Source organism: Chlamydotis macqueenii, chromosome 2 (genome assembly GCF_036417535.1).
Source record: "Chlamydotis macqueenii isolate bChlMac1 chromosome 2, bChlMac1.mat, whole genome shotgun sequence".
Lineage (NCBI taxonomy): Eukaryota > Metazoa > Chordata > Aves > Otidiformes > Otididae > Chlamydotis > Chlamydotis macqueenii.
Window position 1 is genome coordinate 163836667 of NC_141557.1, and position 26872 is coordinate 163863538.

General features: G+C 51.1%; 1 protein-coding gene across 26 annotated transcripts in view; it reads left to right on the forward strand.

The window, feature by feature from the left end:
• The window catches only part of SCRIB (scribble planar cell polarity protein), a 110847-nt gene that overhangs the window by 14141 nt on the left and 69834 nt on the right, over positions 1 to 26872 (forward strand). For 25 of the 26 annotated variants that reach the window (XM_086741439.1, XM_086741424.1, XM_086741427.1 and 22 more), the window contains exons 2-16: positions 8916 to 9033; positions 9264 to 9342; positions 10720 to 10809; positions 11550 to 11606; positions 15406 to 15469; positions 16679 to 16753; positions 16843 to 16987; positions 17345 to 17463; positions 18095 to 18294; positions 19116 to 19282; positions 20004 to 20128; positions 21308 to 21433; positions 21990 to 22214; positions 22687 to 23004; positions 25156 to 25218. In XM_086741439.1, coding sequence (XP_086597565.1) covers positions 8916 to 9033; positions 9264 to 9342; positions 10720 to 10809; positions 11550 to 11606; positions 15406 to 15469; positions 16679 to 16753; positions 16843 to 16987; positions 17345 to 17463; positions 18095 to 18294; positions 19116 to 19282; positions 20004 to 20128; positions 21308 to 21433; positions 21990 to 22214; positions 22687 to 23004; positions 25156 to 25218 — 1971 coding nt within the window. The remainder of the gene's footprint in view (positions 1 to 8915; positions 9034 to 9263; positions 9343 to 10719; positions 10810 to 11549; positions 11607 to 15405; positions 15470 to 16678; positions 16754 to 16842; positions 16988 to 17344; positions 17464 to 18094; positions 18295 to 19115; positions 19283 to 20003; positions 20129 to 21307; positions 21434 to 21989; positions 22215 to 22686; positions 23005 to 25155; positions 25219 to 26872) is intronic. The other variant, XM_086741419.1, reaches the window with a different exon arrangement.

A 26872-nucleotide genomic window follows, 5' to 3' on the forward strand; every position in this document is an offset into this window, starting at 1 on the left:
TCAGTGTTCTCCAAGTCCCAGGCTTCAGCACCCAGATAAATGGCTTTCCCTGCTTGCTTGGTGTGCAGATGTGTCTTTCTGCAGGTAGGACAAGAGCTGTAGGACGTACGGGCTTGTGTTGCCGTCATGTGAATCACGGACAGGCACAGGGCTCTGGCCTTGTTGCAGGGACGCTGCGGCCACGATTGCCACGGGCTGGATGCCGCTGCCGTGGGCAGTCTGCGTGGGAGGCTCGGTGGGCCTGGGAGATCTGCGTCCCCGACACTGCCCTGCATCCTCGGACTGCTTGGGCCGTGCTGGGACTGAAGGCCTTTCCCTTCCTCGTGCCAGAGCGGTGGGGCCAGCTCTGCTGTGCCTCCTCTGAGCAGCCATTGGCAGCGGTGCGGGGTGGCTGGGGTCACTCGGCGCCGTCTGCCCCGACAGGCCGGGCTGGGTCTTTGGCCGTTAATCCTGTCTGGGAATGGTTGTCTTTCCAAGCCTTCCCTCAGGATTTTGTTGCTTCTGAGGAACGGCATAGTTGAGTGGTAGCTCAGAGGGTTTGTTCTGATCCTTTTATCCATTGTCCTTTCTGCTTTTCTGATTTTCCACCTCTTGCCCAGGCTGGATAAGTGGGCAGGGAAGGAGGCAAGGCCCTGCTGAGTGTTACTCCGCAGCAGAAAGGAAGCCCTTGGAGGTGGTGTCCCAGTTCCCAGCATCGCTGTCTGGGTACTGTGGTTCTCTGGGCCAACCTAATGGCTCCATTAACCCTCTTCTGATGTCCTGGGGCTTTGCTGCAGCCTCAGTACTAGTGCTGGGAGCTTCACAAATACCAACATCGTCAGTCAAAGAGGCAGGGTTGAGCTCTGGAGAGAGGACGTCACGTCAGCAAGCTGAAGAAACACAACTTAGTGGGAGGCATGCCAATTGCAGAGAAGATGGAACCTCCTTCAGATGTTTTCTGGGGCCTCTTCCAGACAAGAGACTGGGCTTGCAAGGGCACTTTGTGACTTTGCTGTGTACGTGCGTGCTGTGTGTGACTTTGCGTGTACCGGATTGTTGTGCTGCCGTTCAGAGGGACCTTGACAGGCTGGAAAAGTGGGCCAACAGGAGTCTCATGCGGTTCAACGAAGGGAAGTGGCGGTTTCTGCACCGCGGGAGGAATAACCTCATGCAGCAGCACAAGCAGAGGACTGACCACCCAAAAAGCAGCTTTTCAGAAACACTGGGGCTCTGGTGGAGCACAAGTTGACCAGTAGTTAGGCAAAGCATTGCCAGCAGGTCAAGGGAGGTGATTCCCCTCTGTTCTGCTCTGGTGAAACCACGTCTGGAGGACTGTGTCCAGTGCTGGGCTCCCCTGTGCAGGCAGGACAGCGACATACAGGTGTGTGTCCCGTGAGGAGCCACAAAAATGATTAAGAGACTGGGGCATCTATGATGCCCAGGCTGAGAGAGCTGGGACTGTTCAGCCTGGAGAAGAGAAGGCTCCGGGCAGTTTTACTGATGTGTATGTGGTGTCAGGGAGCGAAGGAGATGGAGCCAGACTCGTCTCAGTAGTGTCCAATGGCAGGACGAGGTAACGGGCACAGCGTGAAGTAGAGGAAATTCTGTTCAAACATAAGAAAACAGGGTTTTTTTTTAAATTTAATTTTTACTGGAGGGGTGGCTGAACACTGGAACGTGTTGCTCAGAGAGGTTGCAGAGTGTCCATCCTTGGAGATACTGAGAACGTGAGTGGACACAGTGTGGGTCACCTGCTGTAGCTGACCCTGCTTTGAGCAGAGGTTGGGCTGGCTGCTCTGGAGAGGGCCTTTCCAACGTCAGCCATCCTGTGGTTCCGCTGGACCTGCCTCCGTGGTGCTCTCTTCATTTTGGCAAGCCCCGTCTCTAGTGCCGCTCACCTGCATTGCAGGGAGCAGTCACGACACGTTAAGGACACGAGGCCAGAAGCTCATTTCTGGATCAGGCATTTCCTCCTTCCTGGGTTTGCTGTGCTTTCCCACGTCAGCGTTCACTGCTGACCGAAGCTGGAGCCGTGGGCTGACCTGGCTTGCAAGTGCGGGCAAAATGCAGTGTGTGCTGCACTCCGTGGGGTCTGGGACTTCTGTGCTCTTGCATCTCGCTGGGTGAGCAGCTCTGCAGAGTGGGGTGTCAGGCACCCTTGTGTTCTCAGTAGGAAATGTGTCCTGCGTCGGTGGGCCTCGGCATCAGCGCGTGAGGCTCAGGACTTTCTCAGTACACAGGTATTTCGGTTCCTTGGCAGAAGCCGAAGGTGCAGCTGACAAACGGAGCCTGTATTTGCTGCTCCCAGTGTTTCTTGTTTTCATAAACTGGCGGAGCCTGTTGCTGTTTCTGCGAATAACCTCAGATAAAACCGCAGCGTGCTGTTTGGAAGTGCTCCTGGAGCACTGCCCTGGCCGTTGGAGCTGAGCGCTCTGCGGTCGGGATAGCACTCTCCTTGGCTGGCTGTGATATTTCAGTTTGGAGCCGACATTTCTTTCGCTTTGCAGTCATGACAATTTTGACTGTCAGAGCAGTGATTCTGCTCTGTTAGCCTGATATTTTTCTTTTTTTATAAGATTACCCCAAAGGCAGTGGCCTGAATCAAGAGGTTCACCAATAACTGCAATGGGATTTCCTCCTTTCTCACTTCTGCGTATATCATCGTACTCCAGTGTTGAAGTGGGTCTTCTGACATTGCCGAAGCGTCAGTTGTTGCTAAGACAGAAGTAAAGCCTTTCTGCTTTAATTGTGGTGAGCTGGACCTAGCTGCGAGCGGGTGTCGTGCACTTGCACGGGATCAGACCAGACAGCTCGGGGTGGTCCGTTAGCTTGCCGGGGTCCGTTAGCTTGCCGGGGGGACCCGACCCGTTGGTAGCGGGTTGTAACTTGTGTAAGCACGGCTTCCAAGTGACTGGTGTGGTTTAATTGTGAAAGCTTTGTCACGGTCGGGGGTCTCTTAAAGCCTTGATGGTTCTCTCTCGTCGTTTATATTGGTTGCACACTTCAATATTTGCCTGGCAACAGCAACAAGGGATGTTTGAGGCTTTTTGTTTGGTTGTGCAGAGGGTCTGTGAGTTTGACTTTGCGTTGCACGTACTGTTGTTGGCAACGTTCTTTGTGTGTCATACGTGGCCACCTCCTCTCCACTCTTCTTGCTGGACGTTGTGCCAAAGGTGATCGGCATTCATACTTGGTCGTGTATTCGGAGCTCGGCTCCTCGTAGGGCCTCGCGGGGAGCCCCGGCATCACGAAGGGCCAGCAGCATGCTGCGCGTACCAACAGGCACGCCCAGGGACGGGGGGGGGATTGCCCCCCTCTGCGCGGCGCTCCACGGACCATACCTCGATACCATTGTAGGGCCTACGGGAACGGCATTGCCGAACTGGTGTGAGTTTGGGAGAGGGTCCGTGGGGTGGGCGGGGCCTGAAGCGCTTGCCCTGACAGCACAGGCTGCAGAAACGGGACTTCTTCAACCTGGAGAAGACAACTGCTCCGGAGGGACTCTACGGCAGCCTGCCAGCCCGTGGAGGGAGGTTATCAGGGAGACGGAGCCCGGCGGCGCACGGGAGGACGAGGCCCAGGGCACCATTGAACTGGGTGGTTCCGTCTGGGTGCAGGAAAGCTTCTTTCACTGTGGGGATAATTAACTGGTGGATCCAGAGGATTTTTGGATCCCCCATCGTTGGAGGTTTTGAAAGACTTGACTGGACAAAGGCCTGAGCAGCCTGGGCTGATTCGTAGCTGACCCTGCTTTGAGCAAGAATTGGAGAAGAGATCTCCTGAGGTTCCTGCCAACCTGAGCCTTTTCATGATTCTGCGATATACAAAGGGCTAGAAAAGTGTTACCTCATTGTCCCTTTCCACTGAAAAATCCAATCTCTTTTTTTTAAAGAGACTGAAGTAATTGAATTTTGGTTTGGAAGTTACAGTTAACTCTTGCATGACTTCTCGTATGTTTGCCTGCTTTCATCTTTAGAGGTGCTACTGAATGGGCATGTTGCATCTGAAAACATGCTGCAGAGCCTGTATTTCACGTATCTGTCTCTTTTGCAATGTTGCCATTTTGTGGAGCATTTCTTATCTTTTGGCCTATAGTGCTTTGCAGGCTCTGTATAACCTCCACTGATTTTCAGCCGATCGGTAGATTGATGAGAGCAGTGGCCTGTGAATTTCCAATCTGTTGTATGGAAGTTGCTCTGCTCTGGATATTGTAAGAATTTGTGCCTCCTGAATCTTTCTTACGAGACAATTTTGTGGTTGTTTTCCATCTTAGCCATCCCGTAACCCTTCACATCCCTCAACGGTAGAGTATCTTTGTAAAATAGTCTCGTTTACAAAGGCTTTCCCCTCCAGTTACCCAGCTCTGCTGCTAATATATTGGTACGCCCCCGGATCTTTGTCTTGAGCCTTTTTTAAAATTTGTGATAACTTCCATCGTACTGTGAGCTGGCTGAATTCCTATGTGCTGGGATCCTTTCGTACCAATCCGCGCCCGCTCTGTGTGGTCCTTAGGCTTCTGGTGTGCCAGGAAACAGTGGAAGATTGCTGCTTGTTTCTTTTCTTCAGACTCTGGTTTTGATCTTGTATCGGCCTAGTTTGGGCACTCAAGGATCTAAGTCATGCAGATTTGGTGATTTCTTTCTTTTTTTTTCTGTTGATACTCAGAAAATCTTGAAGTGGTGTGTGTTTCATCTTAATAGAGACATTTGGTATAGTGCTGAATTTGTGACTTTTGCCAACTGTATGAAACGGGGTTAACGTTGATTAGAAAAAGGGATAATTGCCAGTCTCCAAGGAGACATCCACTTAAGTTTTCATTCTTAGCTCCTGTAACAATTTTTAAATTAATTTGTTCTCCACTTCCAGTGTAACAAATGAATCTCTTGTGCCGTCTTGCTTTGTACATTTAGCTGTTGGACTTAGGAGCTGAAGTACCCCGTTCACAAAATGAACTGAAAATTACATGCATGGAGTTAGATGCGGTGTTTGCGGTCTTGTCAGGTCTCGATTACGTCACGTTGCCATATTTTACGTTATATCGGCTGTAGTTCTTACAGAGATAGGCGCAAGCTTTGGCTGTGTGGTGGTTTTCTAAAAGCTTTGCTGGGATAAGCGGGAGGCACATCTGTTCCGCACGTCTGAATGCCGATTCCTGCAGCCGATCCCATCTCTGAGCAGCGGCTGAGCAACCGGCACCCGTTTGTTGGCTTTGGCAGCGCTGGTCAGCCTGTGCGTTGCGGTGGCAGGACGGCGGCGAGCCCGCGGGGCTGGGCACGGGAACGTCGGTACGCTCTGGCAGAGCTGCGGCAGGGAAGGCGTCCGTGGGCCCGGTCTGTGAGGGGAGGGCACGGCTGCGCCCGTGTGCCGGTGCTTCGGCTCGCCCTCGTCAGCGGCGCCGTCCTGCCGGTGAGGGGCCAGCAATGAGGGGCAACCGCCGGGTCCCGGGCAATAAACAAGGAGGTTTTGCCAGTCAGAGCAGAGGTGATAGCTTACTTGGTTCTGTTTAACTTTTTTTTTTTTCCCAGGAATACAGAATCTTAATTCTTGCATGAGAATGCAGTACTTCTGCGTTTGTTTTTTGTGACCTCCACTGGTGACTCTTGCCTAGTTTGTGTTTTTGTCACATCTGAATATTTTGTTCAAGTCCAGCTTAACTGAATCCTGAGGAGTGGGATGTCCTGCTCCCATTGACTTGCTCTTTGCTGGATGGAAGTGTATGCGCAGATCTGTCAGCACTGGGAGTTTTCCGGTCACCTTTTTTTTAAAAAAAAAAGAAAAAAAGAAAAAGCTGAAGGAGAAAAAATGCTATTCAACTGACACAGAAAAGTAGCATTTAGGGACATTATGTTCAGGAGACATCTCCCTGAAGCGACGTTAACTGGACAGGTGGAACCACGAGGTGGTCGTGGCACCCGGTTCTGACAGGTCTGCCTCTGCGTGCGCGGGTTCCCGTGGTTTTCTGTACGGCAGGTATGCTGGTAAGGGGCCTGTTACGCAGTTTGTGCTGGTAAATTGCAGTAAATGGCAGGGATACAATGCGGTGCCAAAGTGGTGTTACAGCGTTTTGATTTTGGTGGCCTAGCTCAGAACATAAAGCTCAGCTGTACGCAGAACTGAAGTCGGCGCTCGCAGCTGCCCGTTTGCCCCACGGGTAGCCACCTTTTGGATCTCTACTGCGTCAGTAAATGCTTCCATATATATTGCAGTGCAACGTATAGCTTGGGTTTATTCTAGTTTATTCTATTTAAAAAAAAAAAAAATTGTGCACATCTATTCTGAGCCTGCCTAAGATCTGCAGGCAGAAATGCTGAAATTTGGGCTGTAGGTGTTCTGTTCCCTTTGTTGTTTTCCAACTGCTGGGCTCTAGCAGGTCAACACAATGTCTTGCCTGGAATTTCCTTGCATTCTAAAATTAGGAGGAGGCTCTAGGAAACAATAGCAAATCAAGTCTCAGCCTCCTGCGCTGGCTCGAACCTGTGTTGTCATGTAGACTTTCACCCACTTCCGTTCTTACTAAACTGGTGTGCATTAGGTAAACTGAATTAGAAAGGGCTCATGCTGTGCCGTGTCCAAAGAACTTTTCTTTCTGTTGTTCTTTTTTTACTTGCTGTGGTCCCCCGTACTCCTTCAGGAGATCAGGAGCAGGAATTTCGTTTCGCTGCTGTTCACCCCAGAGCTCTCCTCCCCCCCAGCGTGGGCAGCGATGTGGCAGTACAAGCACCTCGGCGCAGCAAAGGCCGTGCCGTGCATGCAGTCCCTCAAACGTGCACTTGCACCCGGCAGCGCTTCCTGGCTGAGACATCTCTGTGGGGAACAGCAGAGGTTGTGACCTACAGCAGAGAAACTTCTCCATTACGTTGTTAGACCTCAGCACCGGCCCTTCAGTGGGGTGAGCGGCGCTTGTTACGGTCCGTGCATCTTCTCTCGGTTGTGGTGTGCATCACCTTTTCCTTCCTTACCCCTGCCTTGACTGCTCTGTATTGCTCTCTGCAATGTTGTGAGTGACAACTGTGGGTGTCCCACCACCCCAAACCTCAACAAATGTCAGTCCCCCCACAGCTGTTCCTGGGGAGATCTGTTTCAGGTCTTTCATGCAGATGATAGAATCACAGAATGGTTTGGGTTGGAGGAGACCGTTAAAGCCCATCCAGAGTGCGTTGCCATCCAGCCAGTTCCTTATCCAGCGAGTGGTCTGTCCATCAAACCCATGCCTCTCCTGTTTAGAGAGAAGGATGTCGTGCGGGACCGTGTCAAAAGCTTTGCACAAGTCCAGGTAGATGATGTCCATTGCTCATCCCTTGTCCACCGATGCCGTCACCCCGTCATAGAAGGCCACCAAATTGGTCAGGCACGATCTGCCCTTGGTGAAGCCATGTTGGCTGTCACCAGCCACCTCCTTGCTCTCCATGTGCCTTAGCATGGTGTCCAGGAGAATCTGCTCCATGACCCTGCCAGGCACAGGGGTGACACTGACCGGCCTGTAGTTGCCCAGGTCTTCCTGGTTCCCCTTTTTAAAAATGGGGGTTATGGTACCCCTCTTCCAGTCAGTGGGAACCTCACCAGGCTGCCATGGCTTCAGATGGATTCCTGGAACTGAGAAAGAAGACTCAGACCTCGAAATCTTATTTGATCTTTCTCTGCGTGGCCTGTGTCTCTGGACGTGTTTTCTGATCTGTAAGTAGTCCTGCGATTACGCCTTCCGTTGTTTACTGTGACTCCTCTCTGCCTCTGGCGTAGGACAGACAGGGTGGGTCCGAGCGGCTTCGCGTGTCGCTGGGTGGACCTGAGCGTGTTCCTTGTGTCGTCGCTGCTTTCTTCACATCAGGGGTTGGGTTGTTAGCTTCTTAAGGTTTGGCCGTCTGAAACTCCTGAAGTGTTAGAGGTGCCTTCGGGCACTTGTCTGTGTGGTGGCAGAGCCCGAACGCGCGGTCAGAGACAGCGTTGGTGCGTGTGTGCAGCAGTCTGCCGTTCTGGTTTGCGGGGTACGGGTAAGCTGAAAGCGGTCTCATCTTCTGCAGTGGCCCAGTGTTTTTGTTTGTTATTCCCAGGCACTCTGAAGCGATCCAGGAAATGCAGCAAACACCACAGCCTGGGTTCCATCCTGTCCGGTATCCTACGTCCAACAATAGGTAGAAGCAGCTGTGAGATTTGTTCGGTTGATAATTAGTGTGTTGTGTTTCGTAACCCTGCTGAGAGGCTGCGGGTGTCTAGAGAGAGCATGACTGAGGAGATTGTCATTTACTGCTTACAGCTGGTGTAACTGGCTTCTGAGAGCCAGCGCAGGTGTGGAGAGGTTGGGTGTTGACAGACTAGGACACCTCTAGAGGTCCCAACATTTCCAACGGTGGTGTTTCTAGAAAGGAATTTTCTTTCCTGCTCTAACTCTTTGTTACTTGGACCCTACAGATAGATTGCCTGCTCCTTTTCTTTCCCAGTACAAGTGGCACAAACGCTTTCCCTGCTGGTGTGGGACCCGTCACTGGTGTCCTGACAGAATGTGCTGGACAGCAGATGTGTACGGCAGCAGGGGCAGGGCTTCAGTCTGAAGTGCTGCGTGTTTCTCCTTTGTTGTCTGCTCTGGACCAGACTCACAAACACGGTAGTGCCTGCTGGCAAGCTGCTTTACAGTGACTCCCTCGTGACGCCGGTACTTGAGTGCCTGAGATGAACTGTTATGTTCCTTGAAAACAGGGAACTCCATTTTGTGTCCTACCAGGGAGGATAATTTGCTGCCTTTCTTCTTTCACCCTCATCGCTTGTAGACCTTAGTCAGAGTTCTCACCTGTGCAGCGACTGCGCTCTGAGGACCTCAGCAGCAGAGAGGTTATGAGGGCAGGCAGTTGTCTCCCGGATGGACGCTCGGGTTTGCCCTGAGGTGAGCAGACAGGTTTCCCACAGAACTGCTGCTGACTCCGTTTTGTTCTCTCTTGTCGTAGCCTTTCTTTAGGCTTCTAAACCTGCGCAAGCTGGGTCTGAGTGACAATGAAATCCAGAGACTCCCCCCTGAGGTTGCCAACTTCATGCAGCTGGTGGAACTGGACATCTCCCGTAACGGTAAGGTCACAGCCAAGCAGCGAGTGGGTGCCCCAAGCCCTGCCTTTCTCAGTGCAGTGTGTACGGCAGAGGCAGTACGCTGTCACAGTCCTGCAGAGGGATCTCTCGAGGGTCCTGAGCTGTTAAAGTGTGGCTGTCTTACTGTGCCTTAGGCTGTCACCAGTACCTGCTGTCCCATTTTCCACATGGTAGGCTCTTCTCAAGCCTCTTTTTTTCTTGTATTTTTCCAGACATTCCAGAAATTCCTGAAAGCATCAAATTCTGCAAATCCTTGGAAATCGCGGACTTCAGTGGGAATCCTCTCTCCAGGTAGGAAGGCATATGCAACCCTTTTGTCCAGCTGAGGATGAGAGTTGGAGTTCCTCATTCTCCTTGACTTTCTCTGGTCTTCATCTTGTAATTGTCTTCCCTTGAAGTCAAGGCCCGGGATCACCCTGCCTTTGCCAAGACCTGCAGATGTCTGCTCTCCTGGCAGGTGGAACACTCAGCATAGGGAAGAGCTGGTGTGTGCTCCGTCTTCTGCGGAGCCTGTGGCGTGGACTGATGAGCGTTAAGTCATACTGTTGCCACTGGTGTGAGTGGTGAGGACTTGTGTCCTCTTGGAATAAGTTTGTTACTCCCTCCCCGCCCCTTCACACTGGTGCGCAAACCAGAATGGATGCGGACTTGTTGTACCAGAGAGGAGTAGAGAAAGGCCTGCATGCTGTCCTCTGCTCTCTGTCAGCCCTTTTTGCTCTGTCTTCTTACTTACAGCTTAGGCTGGCTGTCCTTTGAACTCTGTGTTTGGTTGGTTTCCCTGGTATCTCAGTGCCCAGAGCTATGCTGAAGAAAGGGACTCTGCCTTGTCTCTTTGTTTTTCTGTCTCACAGCTCTTAATTCATAACGTTCTGGGAATTTAAGTGTGGCTCCTCTGCCTCAGTGAGCCATGCTTTCAGGCACCAGTGCCTTGATGTGTTGTTGCCAGGGTCCCTGTAGATGCCAGCATGACCCCAGAGGCCTGCTGCCCTTCGTGCCCCTGGGCAGGTGCTGCCCAGATCGCCCTTTAAATCGATTTAACCCTTCGCTTCCCTCTTGTGGTAGCAGACACTGCCAGAACAGGCCAAGCTGTTCAGTCAGTGAGAACCCCTGTACCGCAGGAAGGACCAGCATTTCTACACTAGAAGTTATTTGTTAGCGCCGGTTTGTGGCCCAGAGTTGCAAGATGTGTGTTGTGGGCAGTGGGGCAGGGAGACTGCAGGAACTGTTTGTGAACAGCAAAGGATTTCTCCTTTTCGCAGGTCTTTCCCTGGTCTGTGGCACCTTGGAGCTGTTACGATGATACTAGGTCCTGGGGAACGCTGCAGTGTCATCTGCAGAAATATCCTTACATGGACATTGGGATGACTCGGTAGCCCTGCCCGCTTCCAAGTTTGAGTGATAACATGGCATAATTTAGTCTGGGATTTGTGCTCGAGTACTGCAGAGCCAAGTTTCCACACTTGGACATGTAGTGACTTTGGTGGCAAGGGGATATTGTTGTCTTGGAAACGGGGTATATCCTGGATCAGGAGCTGGGGTCAGAGTTGGTTCCTGCCCTTCTCCTTTCCACACGTTGATAATCCCACATGTTGTGGGATTTACCTGAGGAATTTAGGGCTTGTTTTGTGCACAGAATTAATGGCATTTTGTTCTGTCACGCTTTCACAGGCTTCCAGAGGGCTTCACACAGCTTCGGAGCCTGGGCCATTTGGCCTTGAATGATGTGTCCCTGCAGAGCCTCCCCAATGACATTGGGAAGTGAGTATGCCCCTGTTCCTCGTAGTGGGGAGGAGGGCTGGGGTGGGTACACCATGCTGCTGGGGTGGCGACACTAGCAGGCCTTGGAGGGAAAGAGCGTGCCGTCCCAGTTACAGCTTGCCACTGTACTGAGCGTACTGTGTGAGCATCTCTAAGCACTATCCTTGTTAAAAGACAACCTTTTTAAAAAGGTTCCTTTCCTGGTCTCAGCTGCTTCTCCTCCTCTGTGGGCTGTGGCATGGGCAAGGAGTGCATCCAGGCTTCTCAAATCCTCTATGTTTCCTTATTTTATAAGTCCCCATTTGCCCCTTTCAAAACAACTGTGGTCTCATGTGACGATGTTGAAATGATTTGCTGCAAGCAAATGGCCGAGGTAAAGCCATGGGGCTTTGCCTGTGGGGTGCAGTGCCCCTCCTGTGGGATTTGGCTTTCTACACACAAGGGATTTTATCTTTTTGGGCAGATAGTCCTGTGTGTGATACCACGTTTCCTTGTCCTGACTTTGGGCACAGTGTTGTTTCCCCATGATTTTCCAATAAGCAGTCGCCTTCATCAGAACTCATTTGAGATCCCCTTTGTTTTTTGTGTTCCAGTCATCTCCATCCCTGTGTGCACACTCATATGTATGCGGTCGTGCAGGTCGTGAGGGGTGGTCCCAAGGGAAGGGATATGAGCATCTCCTTGTATCCCTGAAGCCCTATTCAGTGAACCTGGCTTTCTCGCTCCCTTTTCTCTTGCAGTTTGGCAAACCTGGTGACTTTGGAGCTACGTGAGAACCTGCTAAAGACTCTCCCCACGTGAGTGTCTGTCTGGTGGCTTCAGGAGCCTCCTGCCTGGTCATTCTTACTGATTCCTCAGAGACTCGCTGTTTCTGTAGTACAGGCTCTAGCACTCTTTTTGGGAGGGCACGAGGCTTTGCATAAATTAGCTGCACCTCACTGGATTTCTGTGAAATGAGGTGACGAGAGAGAGATGGTACAGGGCCTAAGAGCAGGGAAGGATGTTCAGAGTCTGTACTCAGCCTCTGTGTCAGGATTGATTTGGAATAGTCTGGGCTGCCCAAGAAAGCTGCTGGAAATGAGGAGAATCATTTTCCTGGAGAGGTGGAGCCAACAACTGATCCTTTTGGAAAAAGAGAGAAAAAATGTAGTGATGTGGGTATAGGAAGAACTCCCTATACAGTGAAGTTCAGGATTTGAAGAGCAGCAGAATATGGCTGAAGATATGTTTTGCTTCTGACATCTCTGTTTTCTTGATTATCCCTTCTGGTTGTTCTGGGTGAGCGGTTTGTGGGAATGGGTGAGGTAACTGGCTTTCCTGCAGCAGACAAAAAATAAGCCAGCAAGGGAGAAGAGGTAAGTCTTGCTAAATGTTTCAGTTAGGGGCAGAGATAAATTCCTGGTGGAGGATCTTGTTGGTACAGTTGATGCTATCAGGTAGATAGAAAGTGGAGAACCGATGAGTCTGTACATTAATCTAGCTTGGAGCCAGTGAGAGTTGTTTGTTGAGTTTTCTAACCTACATTAGCTCTGTCAGCTTGTTTTCTGCCTGCTTATCCGTCCAGCTGATGATTCCCCCAGTCTTCCCTGAATATGTGTTGGAAGGGATGCTACCTGACTTCTTTTTGAACAGCAGTGTGTTTTGGGGCCACACAAACTCCTCAGTGAATGTGTGAAGCACGCAACTATTGTCACCTTTTCTCAGTGCCCTTGTACTATTCATGGCAAGTATTCAGTTTGGCTGCCTGTATTTCCCCCCTCCCCCCCCCAGCTCCTCTGCTTTATTTTAAAAAGAGGGCAAAGGACGCATCTGATGATACAGTGTTCAAGCAAGGCTTTGAGACTCTAAGCAGTTAGGGCTTTAGTCTTGCTGCTTCTATGATGGCCACACCTCCTCAGCGTGAGGTGTTGCTTTGACTCAGGTGCGTGCTCTTCCTGATGGTTATTTTCCTCTGGGACCTGCAAGTACAGGCTTTCTATGACTTCAGTGGTATCTGCTTGTAGAATTCATATGTCAGCTTGGACCCAGAGGAGAAGACACTTCCGAAAAGGAGCTGAAAGAGTCTGCACTAGTCAACTCCCAGGCTTCACCTCTGGTGATTACCCAATGTGGAAGCATAGTTCAAATTAACTCGTCTCATAGTTCCAATTAACTTGTCAAATTATCTTGTCTCTGATGCCAGAGTCACCGGATCTTTTCTGCGCAGAAGTTCTCAGCAGTAACACCCTGTCGCAACAAGGCATTATTAAAAGACGAGCTGAGATAGCCCCAGGTGGAATATAGCCACAAGGGAAAACGTGAGAGCCAAAGCTCCCTAGGCCATGCTGAGAACAGGGAAGCAGGAGAAGTTTGGGTTCTGGTGTTGGGACCCACTGCTGTCCGTTCCGTGTGTTTGTGTTCGTACAGACAGGTACCACCGCTGTGATACACCATATAAACAAAGAGGTGCAATAGCTACATCCAAAACTGGGCTTTCAAACTGCAGTGAAGAATGGTCCCAATGGCTTTTCACCGTCTAGGAGCCAGCAAGTGTCTGGAGGCTGGGAATTCAGTCTGTGACCAAACCTATGTGGTTTCTGGGGAGAGCTCTCATGGCCAGTGCTCCCTTGTTTCCCCACGTTAGATTTGTATGCCATCCAGCGAGATACTTGTAGCATGCTATGAGTTTTGGAGGCTTTTCTCTGAAAGAAAAGGCTTTTGATACTCATTCTGCAGTGCAATTCCAGCTTATTTTCATCTTTCCCCAAATTCTACTTTTGGATGATTTCCAAAAGTAGAAAGAAGATCTGGAAAGCCATGGCAATTTTCATCAGATCTGTCTGATGAAATATAAGATCAAAGTCAACGGCCAAAGACATTTCAGTAGTACCGTCAGGTAGTCTACCCAGGTCTGAAGCTGGGTTGCAAGTTGTGCCTAAGAATGGCTCTAACAAGTCCAAGCAATCTTGCTAAAGAGGGGAATGACTTATCGAAACGGATGATCCTTTCAGGTTTTCAAGGTTACCAAGCCCAGTAGGTAGATGGACTTTCAATACTGTGAATTTTGACTGCGTAACGCGTCAGTGTCCTTCTGATTGTTGTTGTTGAGCTCATTAAAAGATCCAGCTTGTAAAAACCTTTACTTGTCAAAATTTAATTTCGTTGGTTGTCTTCTGCTGTCGGCTGAGTTCTGGAACAGTTTGTCTTGTGCAGCTGGTTATCACTCCTCATCTCTCCCGTGCAGATGGGACACAACTTGCTCATAATTTGGGAAGGGTAGCTCTCATTGATGCCTTCTCATGGAATAATGGAAGGTGGGCTATACTGAGGCGTTTTGCAAGACCTCATATATCAGCATGGATTCCGCAGCTCACTTGTCCCTGTTTTGGGAATTCAAGCAGTGAAGATGCGAAGGGAGAGTCAAGGCTGCTTCACGCTTCCGAGAAGTCAAAGAGCAAGCGTACAGTCATAACGAGAGACTGCCATACAACAGAATCCTTTTGATGATCCTGTTGATAAACAGGAACTTGCTTTTCCTGTGTAGCCCACATACTTTTATAGTCCGGCCTAGGCAAGACGGATCTCTTTTATTGCTTTCTCACAGATTTGCTGCCCTCAACTTCCTTAGTTTGGATGGTGTTGAGATGTATAGCTGTTTCCAGAGAAATGCAGTGATTTCTGTATCGGGACAGTTCCTTCTGAGGAGAATAAAAAGGCCTGAGGACCCTCCCGTCTGGGGAGGCGGGCAGGACTGAGATGGCAGTTCTGCCCTGGTGTCAAGGGGGAGACAGCAGCCCCTGTTTGGGGAAGCGGGAGTTGGAGCTGATGGAGTAGGGCTGCGAGCTGAGGACATGTGAACACCTGGGCCATGTCAGAAGAACTGGATCCTGGTTTTGTGAGGTTGCAGGCTGCAGCCTTTTGCATCACCGGGTGGTGACGTGTTTGGATACTCGGAGCACATCCTTGGGCCACCAGTGTTGACAGGCTTTCGTTCCCGTGCAGGCTTCTCGCAGTGTCTCGCCTAGTGAGCTGCTTGTGTGTGCGTCTTGACCTCTTCTGAGACACCGTGCCAGTCTTGTCTTTCCCTTTCTCTTAAGCAGCATGGGCATCCCGTTTGGGGAAACTGAGGCTGTTGAATTTGTCGTTCCTGCCTCTGCCTGCAGCTGTGCTCCGCTTGCCCCCCAAATACGTGTTGTCTTCCGCTGACTCCTGTTATCTGTCAGTCTGTGTCCAGGTCCCCATCCTTGTTACAGAAACGGGCAGCAGTGTTAAGGTGTGCCTTGTCATCTGTCCTGTTTTTGCTCAAATAGTGTTTTGTGGTGGGAGGGGAAGAAGGTAAACTGGTGACAGTGGAAGCTGGCCACTTTGGGACTGCTGCCAAACACAGTTCCCTGGTGCAGACGGTCTGGTCTGGGGAAGGGTACCAGCTCCCCTAAACTGCTTGGCTCAGAGGGACTATGAAAAAGGTTGAGATTGCCCCGCCTGTTTTAGGGGTTATTAAAAATAATACAGTTTGTGAGATGTATGCCCCAGATGCTAACCTTCCATTCTTTTTCTTTCTTTTTTTTTTTTTTTTTTTTTCTCTCCCTTCCTTTCTCCACTCCCTATATCTTGCAGTTCGCTCTCCTTCCTTGTCAAGTTAGAACAGTTGGATCTTGGTGGCAATGACCTGGAAGTACTGGTAGGTGAGGGATGGAGGGGAGGGAGTATGGGTGGTTGGTCGGGGCAGAACCCTGTGCCTCTGTGGAAACAAGTGGTTTTTAATCTGAAATGCAAAGAAATAGACCCGCAGGTTGTTTGGGAAGGTTCTGATCTACCCACCATGGCCTAGTCATTGTTCCCAGCATAATGTTCTCTTCATGTGTTGATCCTTGTGTCTTGCTTCCCATTGTCCTCGTGCACAACTTGCTCTGCTCTCTCCAAGCGCTTTTGCTCTGGGATGCTGACTCTTGCTATTTCGCTGCCTGAGGATCTTCCCTTTCTTCTGTGTTGCACTGCCCCCAGCTGTTGCCTTTCACTTCTGCTACGCCGACTTTCTGTCTTTCTCCTTTCTGATTTGATGTCTCTCCTGCAAAGTGCAGGGCCATGCCCTGTTGTTCCTGGCAGTGAAATCGGCCAGGCGTGGGGTGTGTGCCCCCTGGCTGGGGCACCTCCGTGGAGGGCTCTGAGCGTAAGTGTGCTGAGAGCCAGTGCGCAGTCTCGAAATGCAGCTTGTCTTGGCATTCAGGGATGTCCAGTGATACTCTTTAATTTTGCAGCTGTGGATTAAGCTGTTCCTGAATCCTGCTTTTACTGTTCTGGGGTGCTTTTTGGCAGAAGCCCATCTAAACTGGGAGCAAAGCAGTTTGTGCAGCTTGCTGTGCAGCTTGCTGTGCACAAGGCTGCAGCTTACTTGTGAGAACAGGTGTCTGACCCGCGCTGCAGTGGCGCGTTAGCTCTGAACCCCAGTGCTGGTCAGTGCGTGTGGTGTTTGGGCAGTGATGCTGTTCGGGTTCTGGCTGCTGCTGGTGCTGCTAGGTCATGGTGAGTTGGCCAGTGCTAACCAAATCTTTGTTTTCATGTCTGAGAGGAGGAAGACTATAATTTCTTCCATAAGGCCAGAATTTCCAAAACCCTGCTTAGTCCTTGCTGTTGTCTTCCATGATTCCTGCTGAGACCTTCTACAGCCAGTATGCCATCCCAGACGTTTCCAAACATATGTGCTGCTGTATTGCAGCACACCAGCACGTTAGCTTGGTAAACCATTTGGTGAATGGTTCTAGGAGATGTGAAAGCAGTAACGATGTCTAGCGTTGCAGGGATGTGGCGTGATTTGTAGCATCCTAGAGGATCTGTGCATCCTAGCTCCTCTGTGGAGGGACTGATGTGTTATTGTCCTGCTCTGTTACAGCCAGACACTCTGGGAGCGCTGCCAAACCTGCGTGAGCTGTGGTTAGACCGGAACCAGCTCTCAGCCCTGCCTCCAGTGAGTACCTGTTCAGGGCCATTGATTCACTGCTTTGCTCTGTTCCTCAGCTGCTCCATCGAGCCATAGCGTCTCCTTTCTGATCCTAGGAGCTGGGCAATCTCCGCCGCTTGGTCTGTCTGGATGTGTCGGAGAACAAGCTGGAGCAGTTGCCCAACGAGGTCAGTGGGCTCGTAGCACTGACAGACTTGCTCCTGTCGCAGAACCTGCTGGAATGCATTCCAGATGGGATTGGTGAGTATTTTGGGATGGGGAGCAGTGCAGGACTTCCCTGCCTTGGGCGGTGCTCCTGGCGGGGGTCTTCAGGCGAGAGTGTGTGTAACAAGGTATTAAGGCTTGATGGACATAATCACAATAGTTCCGTGCAGAAGAGTAGATGATACTGGTGAGCGGAACCTACAGGATGAGTCCAGGTTCTTGATCTGCATCATACGCGAGTGAAACCTGTGAACGGGCCTGGTGGGGAAGAAAGGTAGTGCCTGTGTTGTTAGGCTACATAATCCCTGATGGGAGGCACTTTGGCCAGGTGAAGATAGAACAGCATCATTGTCTCTGTGGCATAGTTCACACCTCGCTTGTTGCCCTGGCCAGGTCAGCTGAAGCAGCTCTCCATCCTCAAGGTGGACCAGAATCGACTGACAGAGGTGACAGAGTCAATTGGGGACTGTGAAAATCTGTCAGAGCTCATCTTGACAGAGAACATGCTGACAGTAAGTACGCCAGCAGCCACCCTGCCTTTGCTGTGCTGTTCTGTGTAGCCACATGCCAGCGATCTTTTCCCATCTTCTGGCCCCTGAGCCGGGTTCCTGAGCATACTCCAGCTGCTTTGATGCAGAGTTTCACGTAGCTCATGGGCTCTTGAGAGGACCCTGGTGGAAGCTGCTTTCTCTCACTACTTTTTTTCCTCTGAAAAGTTCTCTAGGATAGCTAGGACACTAGATTTAGGATAGCCAATCCTGAAGCCTGTCCAATTTGCTGGAAGCAGGGCTACATGAAAAACTGCATCTGGCAAGGGGCCACGGAGCAGTGTAATTTAACATGACCCTGCTCCCAACTGCTCGTGGTTTAGTTGATAGAACACAAGTATTGGGAACGGACAGGTGAACAGGAGAGCAATCTTACTGGTGGTGTTCTGAGTGCGCTGTGCTGAGGTGAAGAGTTGGCCTGTAACGGCCTGTGAACCTGAGGGAAAATCTGTCCCAAAGTTGTAGCGAGAACTATAAAAAGTCTGCCTTTTCGGACAGAAGGTAGCTTTTTATCCCCAGATAGAGGGCTTTCTGCCTTTATACCTTTATTCTGCTGCTCTTGTCTTTTGCAACTACTGAGTTACCTCCTTCCTAGGCCTTACCAAAGTCCCTTGGCAAGCTGGCCAAGCTGACGAACCTGAATGTGGATCGGAACCGGCTGACATCCCTTCCAGCGGAGATTGGAGGCTGTGCCAATCTGAACGTGCTGTCCTTGCGAGACAATCGCCTGGCCCTCCTGCCCCCAGAGCTTGCCAACACCACTGAGCTTCACGTCCTGGATGTGGCCGGGAACAGGTCAGCAGCAGGGGGGTCAACAGGCTTGTAGGATGTTCCGAGGGAGGCTGCTGTGAAGGAGCAGCCTCCTGGGAGGCTGCTGTCTCCCTCCTGGGAGACACTGGATCTGTGTTGATCCCAGGATCCACGGTTTGGAGAAGCCCAGCCTGACTGCTTAAGGTTTTGGAGAGAGAGCGCGTGTGTCTCAAGCTTTGCCTGTTACGCCCTTTCTGTGTTACCTGAGTACAGGGTAGAACTGATCCAGAGGCGTGGGGGCGTTTTGCTGTGTGTGAAATAGTGATCAGGGGAAATCCCTGGTCCAGGGTCTTCCTTCCTGCAGATTTTGTAGTTTTGTGTCATCAGTCCTCAAGTGATTGGTGCCAAAGCCTCGTTTATGATGTGCACAACCCCACAGTGTGCAAATATCTGTCATCTGTTCTGGAAGACTCTGCAGATTCTAGGTGCGGTTCTGGTAGCTGAGGCTGGTATTTTTTTATGGCAGTTGGAAGCTGGCTAGGGCTTCTGCTTGGAACACTCTCCATATACTGTTTTGTGCAAGTGTAATTTTTCTGTTCAAACCCGTCTTCAAAGTTCACCACTTTCACTTTGCTGGTGGGAGCTGTCCTCTGCTAGAAACTGATGAGGGTGAGTTACTGGAGTCCAGTCTGTGGCTGTGGCAGTGCCACATGCAGCACGAGCCAGCTGCTTCAGCGTGTGTAAGAGCGAGGGATCCTGCACTGGCTTGGCTCTGTCCTTCTCCAGTGCAGGTGAGGCAGTCTGGAGCTGAGCAGAAGTTCCTTCGTTACCAAGTAAGTTTAACCAGCGGTTCTTTTCTTTTGCAGGCTGCAGAACTTGCCGTTTGCTTTGACAAACCTCAACCTGAAAGCCCTGTGGCTGGCAGAAAATCAGTCCCAGCCCATGCTGAAATTCCAAACAGAGGATGATGAAAAGACAGGAGAAAAAGTTCTCACTTGTTACTTGCTTCCCCAGCAGCCCTCTCCTAGCCTAGGTAAGAGACTGTATTACAAACGCTGTCTGCAGTACCAGGTACTCTGGAGAGTGCTAGAGGGAACAGGCCTTCAGCCTTCCTCCCTGCTTGGTTGGACCGTTCTTCGTTACTGTAATACTTGCTGAATGGCTGGTGGCAGCTTTCCACAGCAGAAATTGCTAAAACTGAAAAATTGCTTCTCTGCCAGATGGTAAAGAAGCTGCAGCCTAGTCTGCAAGTCTTCTGCCTTGATCGATTGACTGAGTAGAATCACAGAATCATAGCATAGTTTGGGTTGGAAGGGACCTGCAAAGAGAGGGACATCTCCAGCCAGATCAGGTTGCTCAGAGCCTCATCCAACCTGGCCTGGAATGTTTCCAGGGATGGTAGTTCATCGTCTGTAAGGTTTGCTTCCTGTCAGGATGATAGTCTTGTGTCACTATTTCTCATTTGTCCCTTAATCCTACGTTTTTCCGTAGTTCTTGGGTAAGGAGTGCTAGAGCTGAACTATGCAGCTCCTTTTGAGGAGGCTGCTATAGAGCTGCGATAGATCCCATCTGGTGGGAGACATACAAGAGCTGACAAGATCCGGAGGCTACATCCTTTGTCCTCGAGGCCTCTGTGGTTTGATGCTGTGGGCAGATACAACAAGTGCCCTAATGTGTTGAGAACTGTCTTTCATCCAAGCCTACAACCCTGCTCGTTCAGAAAGTAGCTGCCACTGTGTTGTCTTTCTCCCCAGAGAATCTTTTGCAGAACAGTGTGGATGAGAGCTGGACGGACACCAATTTAAACAGAGTCAGTGTGATTCAGTTCCTGGATGAACCCAAAGTCGATGATGAAGAGGAGTCTGGAGCTGAGAGACGGGTAAGAAGAGGAGGCTTGTTAGCTCCCTGTGAAAACATAGGCACAATCTAAACTTTCTCCCTGAGATGAGGAGCTGTTATGGTGTTCATGTTTCAGCCCATAATACTGCTACAGGCATGTGGTGTATTTCTGCAGTCTGGCCAGCGTTCGGTGCCCTGAGGAGACATGCAGGTGTAAAAGAGAGTGCCCTGAGAGCCTTTGTGCAGATTTACCTTCTGACAGCAGCCCCGTGGGAGCTGAGCTGTGGCTGCTGGCCTGCCCATGGAGCACCTGGGTAGTCTGGAGACCCCCGTAGCCAGAGCACTGTCAGGGCTGGAGTTTAGCTGACCCTCCTCAAAGGGAAGAGCTGCACAGCCAAGCTGGAGGCCGGCAATCTCCACCCCTCCAAGCATGGAGCCAGGTGCAAGCACGTGCTTTGGAGAATCCTGTTACTAAAGCAGCTAAACGCTGTAGACAGACAGCCTCAAAAACAGTGGAGGATCACTTTGCTGTGATTGCAGATGCGAAGGGCAGGATGAAAGTGCCAGTTTTCAGCGAGTACGCCGTTGGTTTAAATCTCCTGCAGGATGTTTTTCCCTTTTGATCTTGTGGAGAGAGGTTCTCTTGAGAGCTGAATCCTTCTAACAAATTGTGTTTGCATCTGTCCTTGCAGCATGGATGTGCTGCTGGTGTTTGGAAATATTGTGGAGGGTTTTTGAATTGTTACTGATTTTAGAATACTGTTTTTCTTGCCTCTTAGCTGAGGTGGAACTAGTTAAGCCTTGACAAGTTCTGGGAGCATAAGGTCTTGTCAGACGTGCTAAGAAACACCGGAGGGATTAAGATGTTTCCACCTATGTGTTTCTGTCGGGGTTTCTGTGTAGGCAGTTTTGCATTTACTAAGCCTGAAGCACAATTTAAAACTTTCCATCTCTGTAATTCCTCCCAATCCCTCTATCAGATGAGAGCAGGATCATGTCTGAGAGAGAGCTCTGGAAAGTGTTGTCTGCCTCCATGTCTTTCCTTAGCCCAGCTGCAGGCTATAGCCAGTCCCAGATCCGATCCTGGAATGGACGTTTAGGTCTCGTGCAGCTGGGGCTCCAGCACTCCGATGAAACACGTTGTTTGAAGTGGTTCAGCCCTGAGGCGTGGCACGTGCTGACTATTGGATCTCCTGCTCTGAGTGCTTTCCTTTGGTAGGGCTTACAGCGCAGAGCAACCCCTCATCCCAGTGAGCTGAAGGTTATGAAGAAAGTGATTGAGGTTCGGCGCAATGAGGTGTACGCCACAAAGCCTGATGCGGACCTGAATTCCCCTAACTCAGAGGTGAGTGCTGTTTGCTGTGAAATGGATAGCCATAGAGAGCTTGTGACAAACCTGGGGAGTGGGGAGGCGGTGTGCGTGCTGGGCAGAAGGAGCTTACTTTGGGGAAAGACTGGAAGGGACTGAGCATGGATTGCCTGGATTGCAGGGGCTGGAATCTGCTTTGTGGTGTCATCTGGGGCTGCTGAGCTAGAGCAAGAGGTGTGACCAGGAGACAGAGAACAGCATAAAGGGAGTTGTGTGCATTGGTACCACTCTTGTCATAACGCAGGGAGAGAAAAAGAAGGCTCTGATATTCCCAGTAAAGAATGGTGGGAACGGAGTGCTCGGAGGAGGCGTCTTGCTGCCCCTGTGGTTCTAAGAATAAATACCTACACAGATGGTGGAACTGGGGTGGACCTAGGTGAGATGCTGCAGGCGTGGCAGGGGAAGCAGCAGGCAGCCTGAAGAAAAAGCTGGTTCTATTGGTACTGGATCATACCCCACCTCACGCTTGTCATACTGCGTTGCTCCGTCTGCTGCTCTGGTTTCCATCTTGACTGTACAATTGTCTTCCCAGGAAAAGAGGCTGAGCGCCATGTCAAATCGCAGTGAGGACTCCCACCTTTCCAACAGCACTGCCTCTGCTGACTTTAGGGGAGAGGAGGAGGGAGAGAGGAGCTGGCCAAACGGGCAGGTGCCTGAGATGCAGGAGCTGGAGAAGGAGGCAAAGCCCAGAGCTGAAGAGGAGCATAAGGAAGCTGCTGACCAAGAGGAGGAAGATGTGGAAGTGGAATACAATGAGGTAGGAGTCTCAGAACTGCAGCAGGGTCATCATAAAAACTGGAAGGACTTGAAAGTTTCAGAAAAAATGGTAAATGGATGTTTAGAGTGTGATTCGGGTGTCACTGGAGGCAAATTCAGGCTGTGGAAGCCAAGAGCAAGCAGAGATTCAGGCAGCTGGTGGGAGCTGGGTCTGTGGGAGACTGGGAAGGACGGTGTGGAAGCTGGACAGGGAGTATGGGAAAATCAGGGTTACAGGCTTGAGTGCCTCTGTCCCTGGAGCTGACAGATGTGCCTGGGTGAAGGAGCTGATCTAGAAAAAGGCAAGTATGATGAAAGTTTAATGTGCGTTCCTGCATGTTCTTCAGCACAAAAGCAGCAGTGCTGGCTTTGCCTGTGTTGGGGGGTGGGGGGGGGGCAGCAGGTTTCTGCACTGCTTCCAGATGTGGCTGTTACCTGAGGTTCACAGCCTTCCTGGGGCTTTGCCATTGCAGCCCACTGTGCACTTTGCTGAGGACACACTAATACGGAGTGAGGATGAGGATGAAGATGAAGAGCGACCATTCCCAGTGGAGAAACAGAGGCTTATCCGCAAGGACACACCCCATTATAAGAAACACTTTAAGATCACTAAACTGCCCAAGCCAGAGGCAGTGGTGGCACTCCTGCAGGGGCTGAACAGTGATGGAGTCCCCAAAGAGGAAGAGGAGTTAGGAGGCTGCAATAACAACACAGAGCCCGAGGATCAGGAGGAAGCGTGGGATGAGGATGACAGAAAGAATGGAGCTTTATCTGCTCAGCCATCGGTGAAGGTAAGGCCTTGTGGGGAGGGGGGCAGGTCAGAGGAGTGCCAAGCCTCCCTTCTGCAGCTTTGAACTACCAACCAGGTTGATGTGGTACCACTGAAAACACTGGGAAGAGGCTCCAGCACTTCAGGAGAGACACGCTGAGGGTGGGAGAGCTGATGTTCATTCTGGGGCTCATACGATTGTCCAAGAGCTGTGCCATGTTGCTTATGTCTGACTCCTTGCGCTGTATCCAGATCCTTGCTCCCTCCCCGTGATGTGTGGTGATGTGTTCTGTGCTGCAAGAACAGCTCTTTTGTCCCTTCACTGACAGGTTCTTCCATTCCTTTCAGTCGCCTCCTCGCTTGCTGGTTGTTGTACCGCAATTAAAACAGGATGAGCTTTATCCCTGGGTGGATCTAATCTCAGGCTTATGTTCAGGCTGCTTACGCTTGTCTTTCTGCCACAGTGCTTCCTGGAGAGGAGCAGGTAGTGAAAGCAGACAGGAGCATGCCCTCCTCGGTGGTTCCTGCTGTGCCCACCCCAGCGCAGATGCAGTCTGATGAAGTGTGCGTTGGGATTTAGGGGAACTTGTGCTCTGGAGTTTGGCCGTTGCCGTGGGCCCACGATGTACCTTTCTGGTTGTCCTGGGGGCTGATGAGATAGGGGGTCTTGGCTCTCCTCAGCTGGATCACCGTGTTTGGTTAGGGGGACACAGAGTCTTGCTTGAGGAGGATCCTCACAGTGGAATAGGAATACGCTGATGAGGGACACTGCGTGAGGTCAGATCAGTTCCTACTGAAGCTGGCATGATGATTTTGTGAGGTGCATTTGGCAGACAGGATTAGGATATGGCTGAATCTCCATCATGGTCTGACACCAGCGGATCTCGTGCGTGAGATGTGGGTCTCTGAACTGGTGGAAGATGCTGGAGTGAAATCTGTTCTTGCTGTTAGCACACACACTCCAGACTGTTGGGATCATTTCCACCCCACACTGGAGTTCAGGTTGTTCAGATTGTTCAGGTTGTCCTTGCACCCAGTTTGCTTTGGAGCCTTTCTCTCAGTGGACGCTTGCCTTGCTGTCTCTGAGCTGATACAGCTTTTCCCTTGCTCCCTAGGGACGAGGCGTGTAGTTTCCTTACTGTTGGTGAAGTTCTTCAGAAGGAAAAGGAGTTGCTGCTACTTGTGAGAATGTGTGAAGCCATCCTGAATCCCCTTCATCCCAGACCTGCCCTACTTGGGAAATGCCCTCACCCAAAAAGCTTATTTTAGTCAAGGACTCAAAGCTGAGGATGCACTGACCCATGAGCAAAGCTTGTAAAGTCTATGCAGGCCTTGAGACCACAGGTTTGGTGTACCTGTCAGAAAGTTACCTTTGTTACTGGCTAAGCCTTCTGCCTGGAAATCACGTTTTTCCTTTTTGTGGGGCTGGGTTGAGTGCCTGCTCCACGAAGGCAGCTTTGTTAGATTGCCTCCTGAGCCATCTTCCAGAAGTGGTGATGTGGGGAGCAGTGTCCCTGTGCAGGGGAGTTTCAAGAGGTGCTCCATACATGCCTTGAAGGAGGAGGCAGGACAGGGTGTGCAGGAGGCTGAATCAACTAGAGGGTTTTTTGCAAAGACAGTGGGTTTTCAAGAGAAATTCTAAGGTTTCCTGCATCTGGGAGCAGGATCCCTGGGTGTCTGGCAAGATGCTCTCCCCTTTACAGGAGGGACCAGTGCAGTTTGATGTGGGATCGCTTCATTCCTGTGCGGCAGCTGGGTGGCACCAGAGGTCCCTTTGTGCTTTTCTCCTGTGTTGTTTAATCCTTCCTTCTTCACTGAATGTCTTGGTCAGAGGGGGTGAAATCAGCTAATAGCGTTCAGCTTGTGAGCTTGGTGCTCACAGCCTCAGAGTGGCAACACAGACAAAATACGGCCTTGACGAGGCAGCTCCCAGTTCGCTGGGCCAGGGAGTGCTGGCACTCTGCACGTTGTAAGCCCCGGGAGCAGCCCTGTTGCTGGTACGCGCTGGTAGGTGGTGGTCAGGAGTGGTGTGAGTGGGGTCTGCTCTGGTGCTGTGTGGCCAGACCTGTCGGAGCGGTGTGCGTTTGTGTGTTGGGTGGTGGTGGTAGTGGTGGCGGGTTTGGTTTATGCTCCACTAATCCGCATGCCTCTTTGCTGGTTCCTGTCCTAACAGGGGGTGTCGTTTGATCAAGCCAATAATCTGCTGATTGAACCTGCTCGCATTGAGGAGGAAGAGGTCTGTACCACTCCTACTGTTCTCTCTCTGCCAAAAATCATTCCGTCTGCTTGATTTACTTCCCAGGCTCGCCCGTTGTTGTAGGGGGAACTGATCTCTCTGGGTCAAGTGGCTTCTGGACCTGACTGATCACAAACACACAATGATTGTTTCCTCCCCTGCTTTCATCTCCTTTCCCTACTTTTCCAAACCTGAGGTGAGAATGGCTGCTGCAGATCAGGAGTGAGATGGAAGAAATGTAAAAAATCCAAAGGGAGCTGAGGTGGAAAGTTCCGTTCCCATTTGCTCTACACTGAGGAAAGAAAAAGTGGAAGAAAATAAATGCATACTTCTGTGAGTGATGGGTAGCCCTGAAGAAGCAGAGGCTCAGGAATCTGCTGAGTGCTGTTTGTGGCCCTTCTGTAGAGGGAGCGGGATCTAACTCAGGACACCGTGCCATGCATGAGAAGGGTGGACTGGGGCTAACGATCCGTGCATCTCATGCAGCCCCCCCCCCCAGAATCCCCTCAAGTCTTCACATGCAGCGCTTTGGAATGCCAGGAAGGGGCGGGCGGCACTAGAGGGTCCATCAAGCTCCTGGCACACGTGGTGTTCTGTGCTGAGGTTTAAGGTCCTGTGTCTTGCTGCCTTAGCTCATCCTCTGACTATGATTAACTTCCCAAATTTGTTTCCAGGTTTTCAGTGGGCTTGCCCGATCCTTTGGGTCAGTGGGCTTCCTGCAGGCAGTGTTTCCAAGGAACTGTTGGAAGCAAAGTGCTGCTGCCGCTGGCAAGGGGCAGAAACTGGGGTCAGTACTGACGGCTTGCTTGGAGGTTTCTTCCCCTAGGACAGTGCAGTGGTACCAGACCCGCGTGTTACATGGGAGTGCTGGCCTGCTTGGCTCTGAACTTGTCTCTGTGCTGCTCCCTCAGGTGTAAAATGGAGGCTTTTCCATCTTGGCTTTGCAGTACGACTTTGTGGGAGGGAGATAACAAATCCTTTCCACTTCAGGTGAAACGTGAGCTGGCTCAGATGTGGTCCACTGTTAGCGTGTCCTGAAGATTTGTCCATCTTAGCTCTAGATCACTGACAAACGAGTTCGTATTTCTTGCATTTCTCTTTTGCGTAGCTCTTCTGTCACTCAGATGCAAAACTGAGTGTAGCCAGGTGCTTCTTGATCCCTCATTCTGGAAATCACTGCTCTTGGTCCTTCTTCCCAGCTGTTAGACACCATGTTCCATTACAGAGCTTTCTTGCTCCTCAAGGTGCAGTGGCCCAAGGAAACCTCAGTTTTGTCTCAGGAAACCGTCTGCCTGCCTCTTCCTTGGCTCCTGCCTGTGCTCTGCCTGCATATGGTGGCAGTGGCTAGAACTTCTCCGTGGTGGCTGGAAAGGGTAGCTGGTTAGAGGCCAGGCTTGCTCTGGCATCCCTGCAGTGCTGTCTCCTTTGAGCCGATCTGCGCCCGCACTGTAAGGAGGAGCGCGGTAGTGCAGCGCCCAAGGACAAGCGTAGCAGAGGTCCAGCGGGTGCGTGGTGGTAGCTGAAGTCACCCCAGAGCAGACCAGCTGTGGGAAGCGGTTGAGTGTCCTACAGCTCTGGGGTGTGCTCGGCTCCGTGGATGGTTGCTGACCTCTCCAGTCAGAGGTAGATTCCTTTCACTGGAATCATGCCAGGA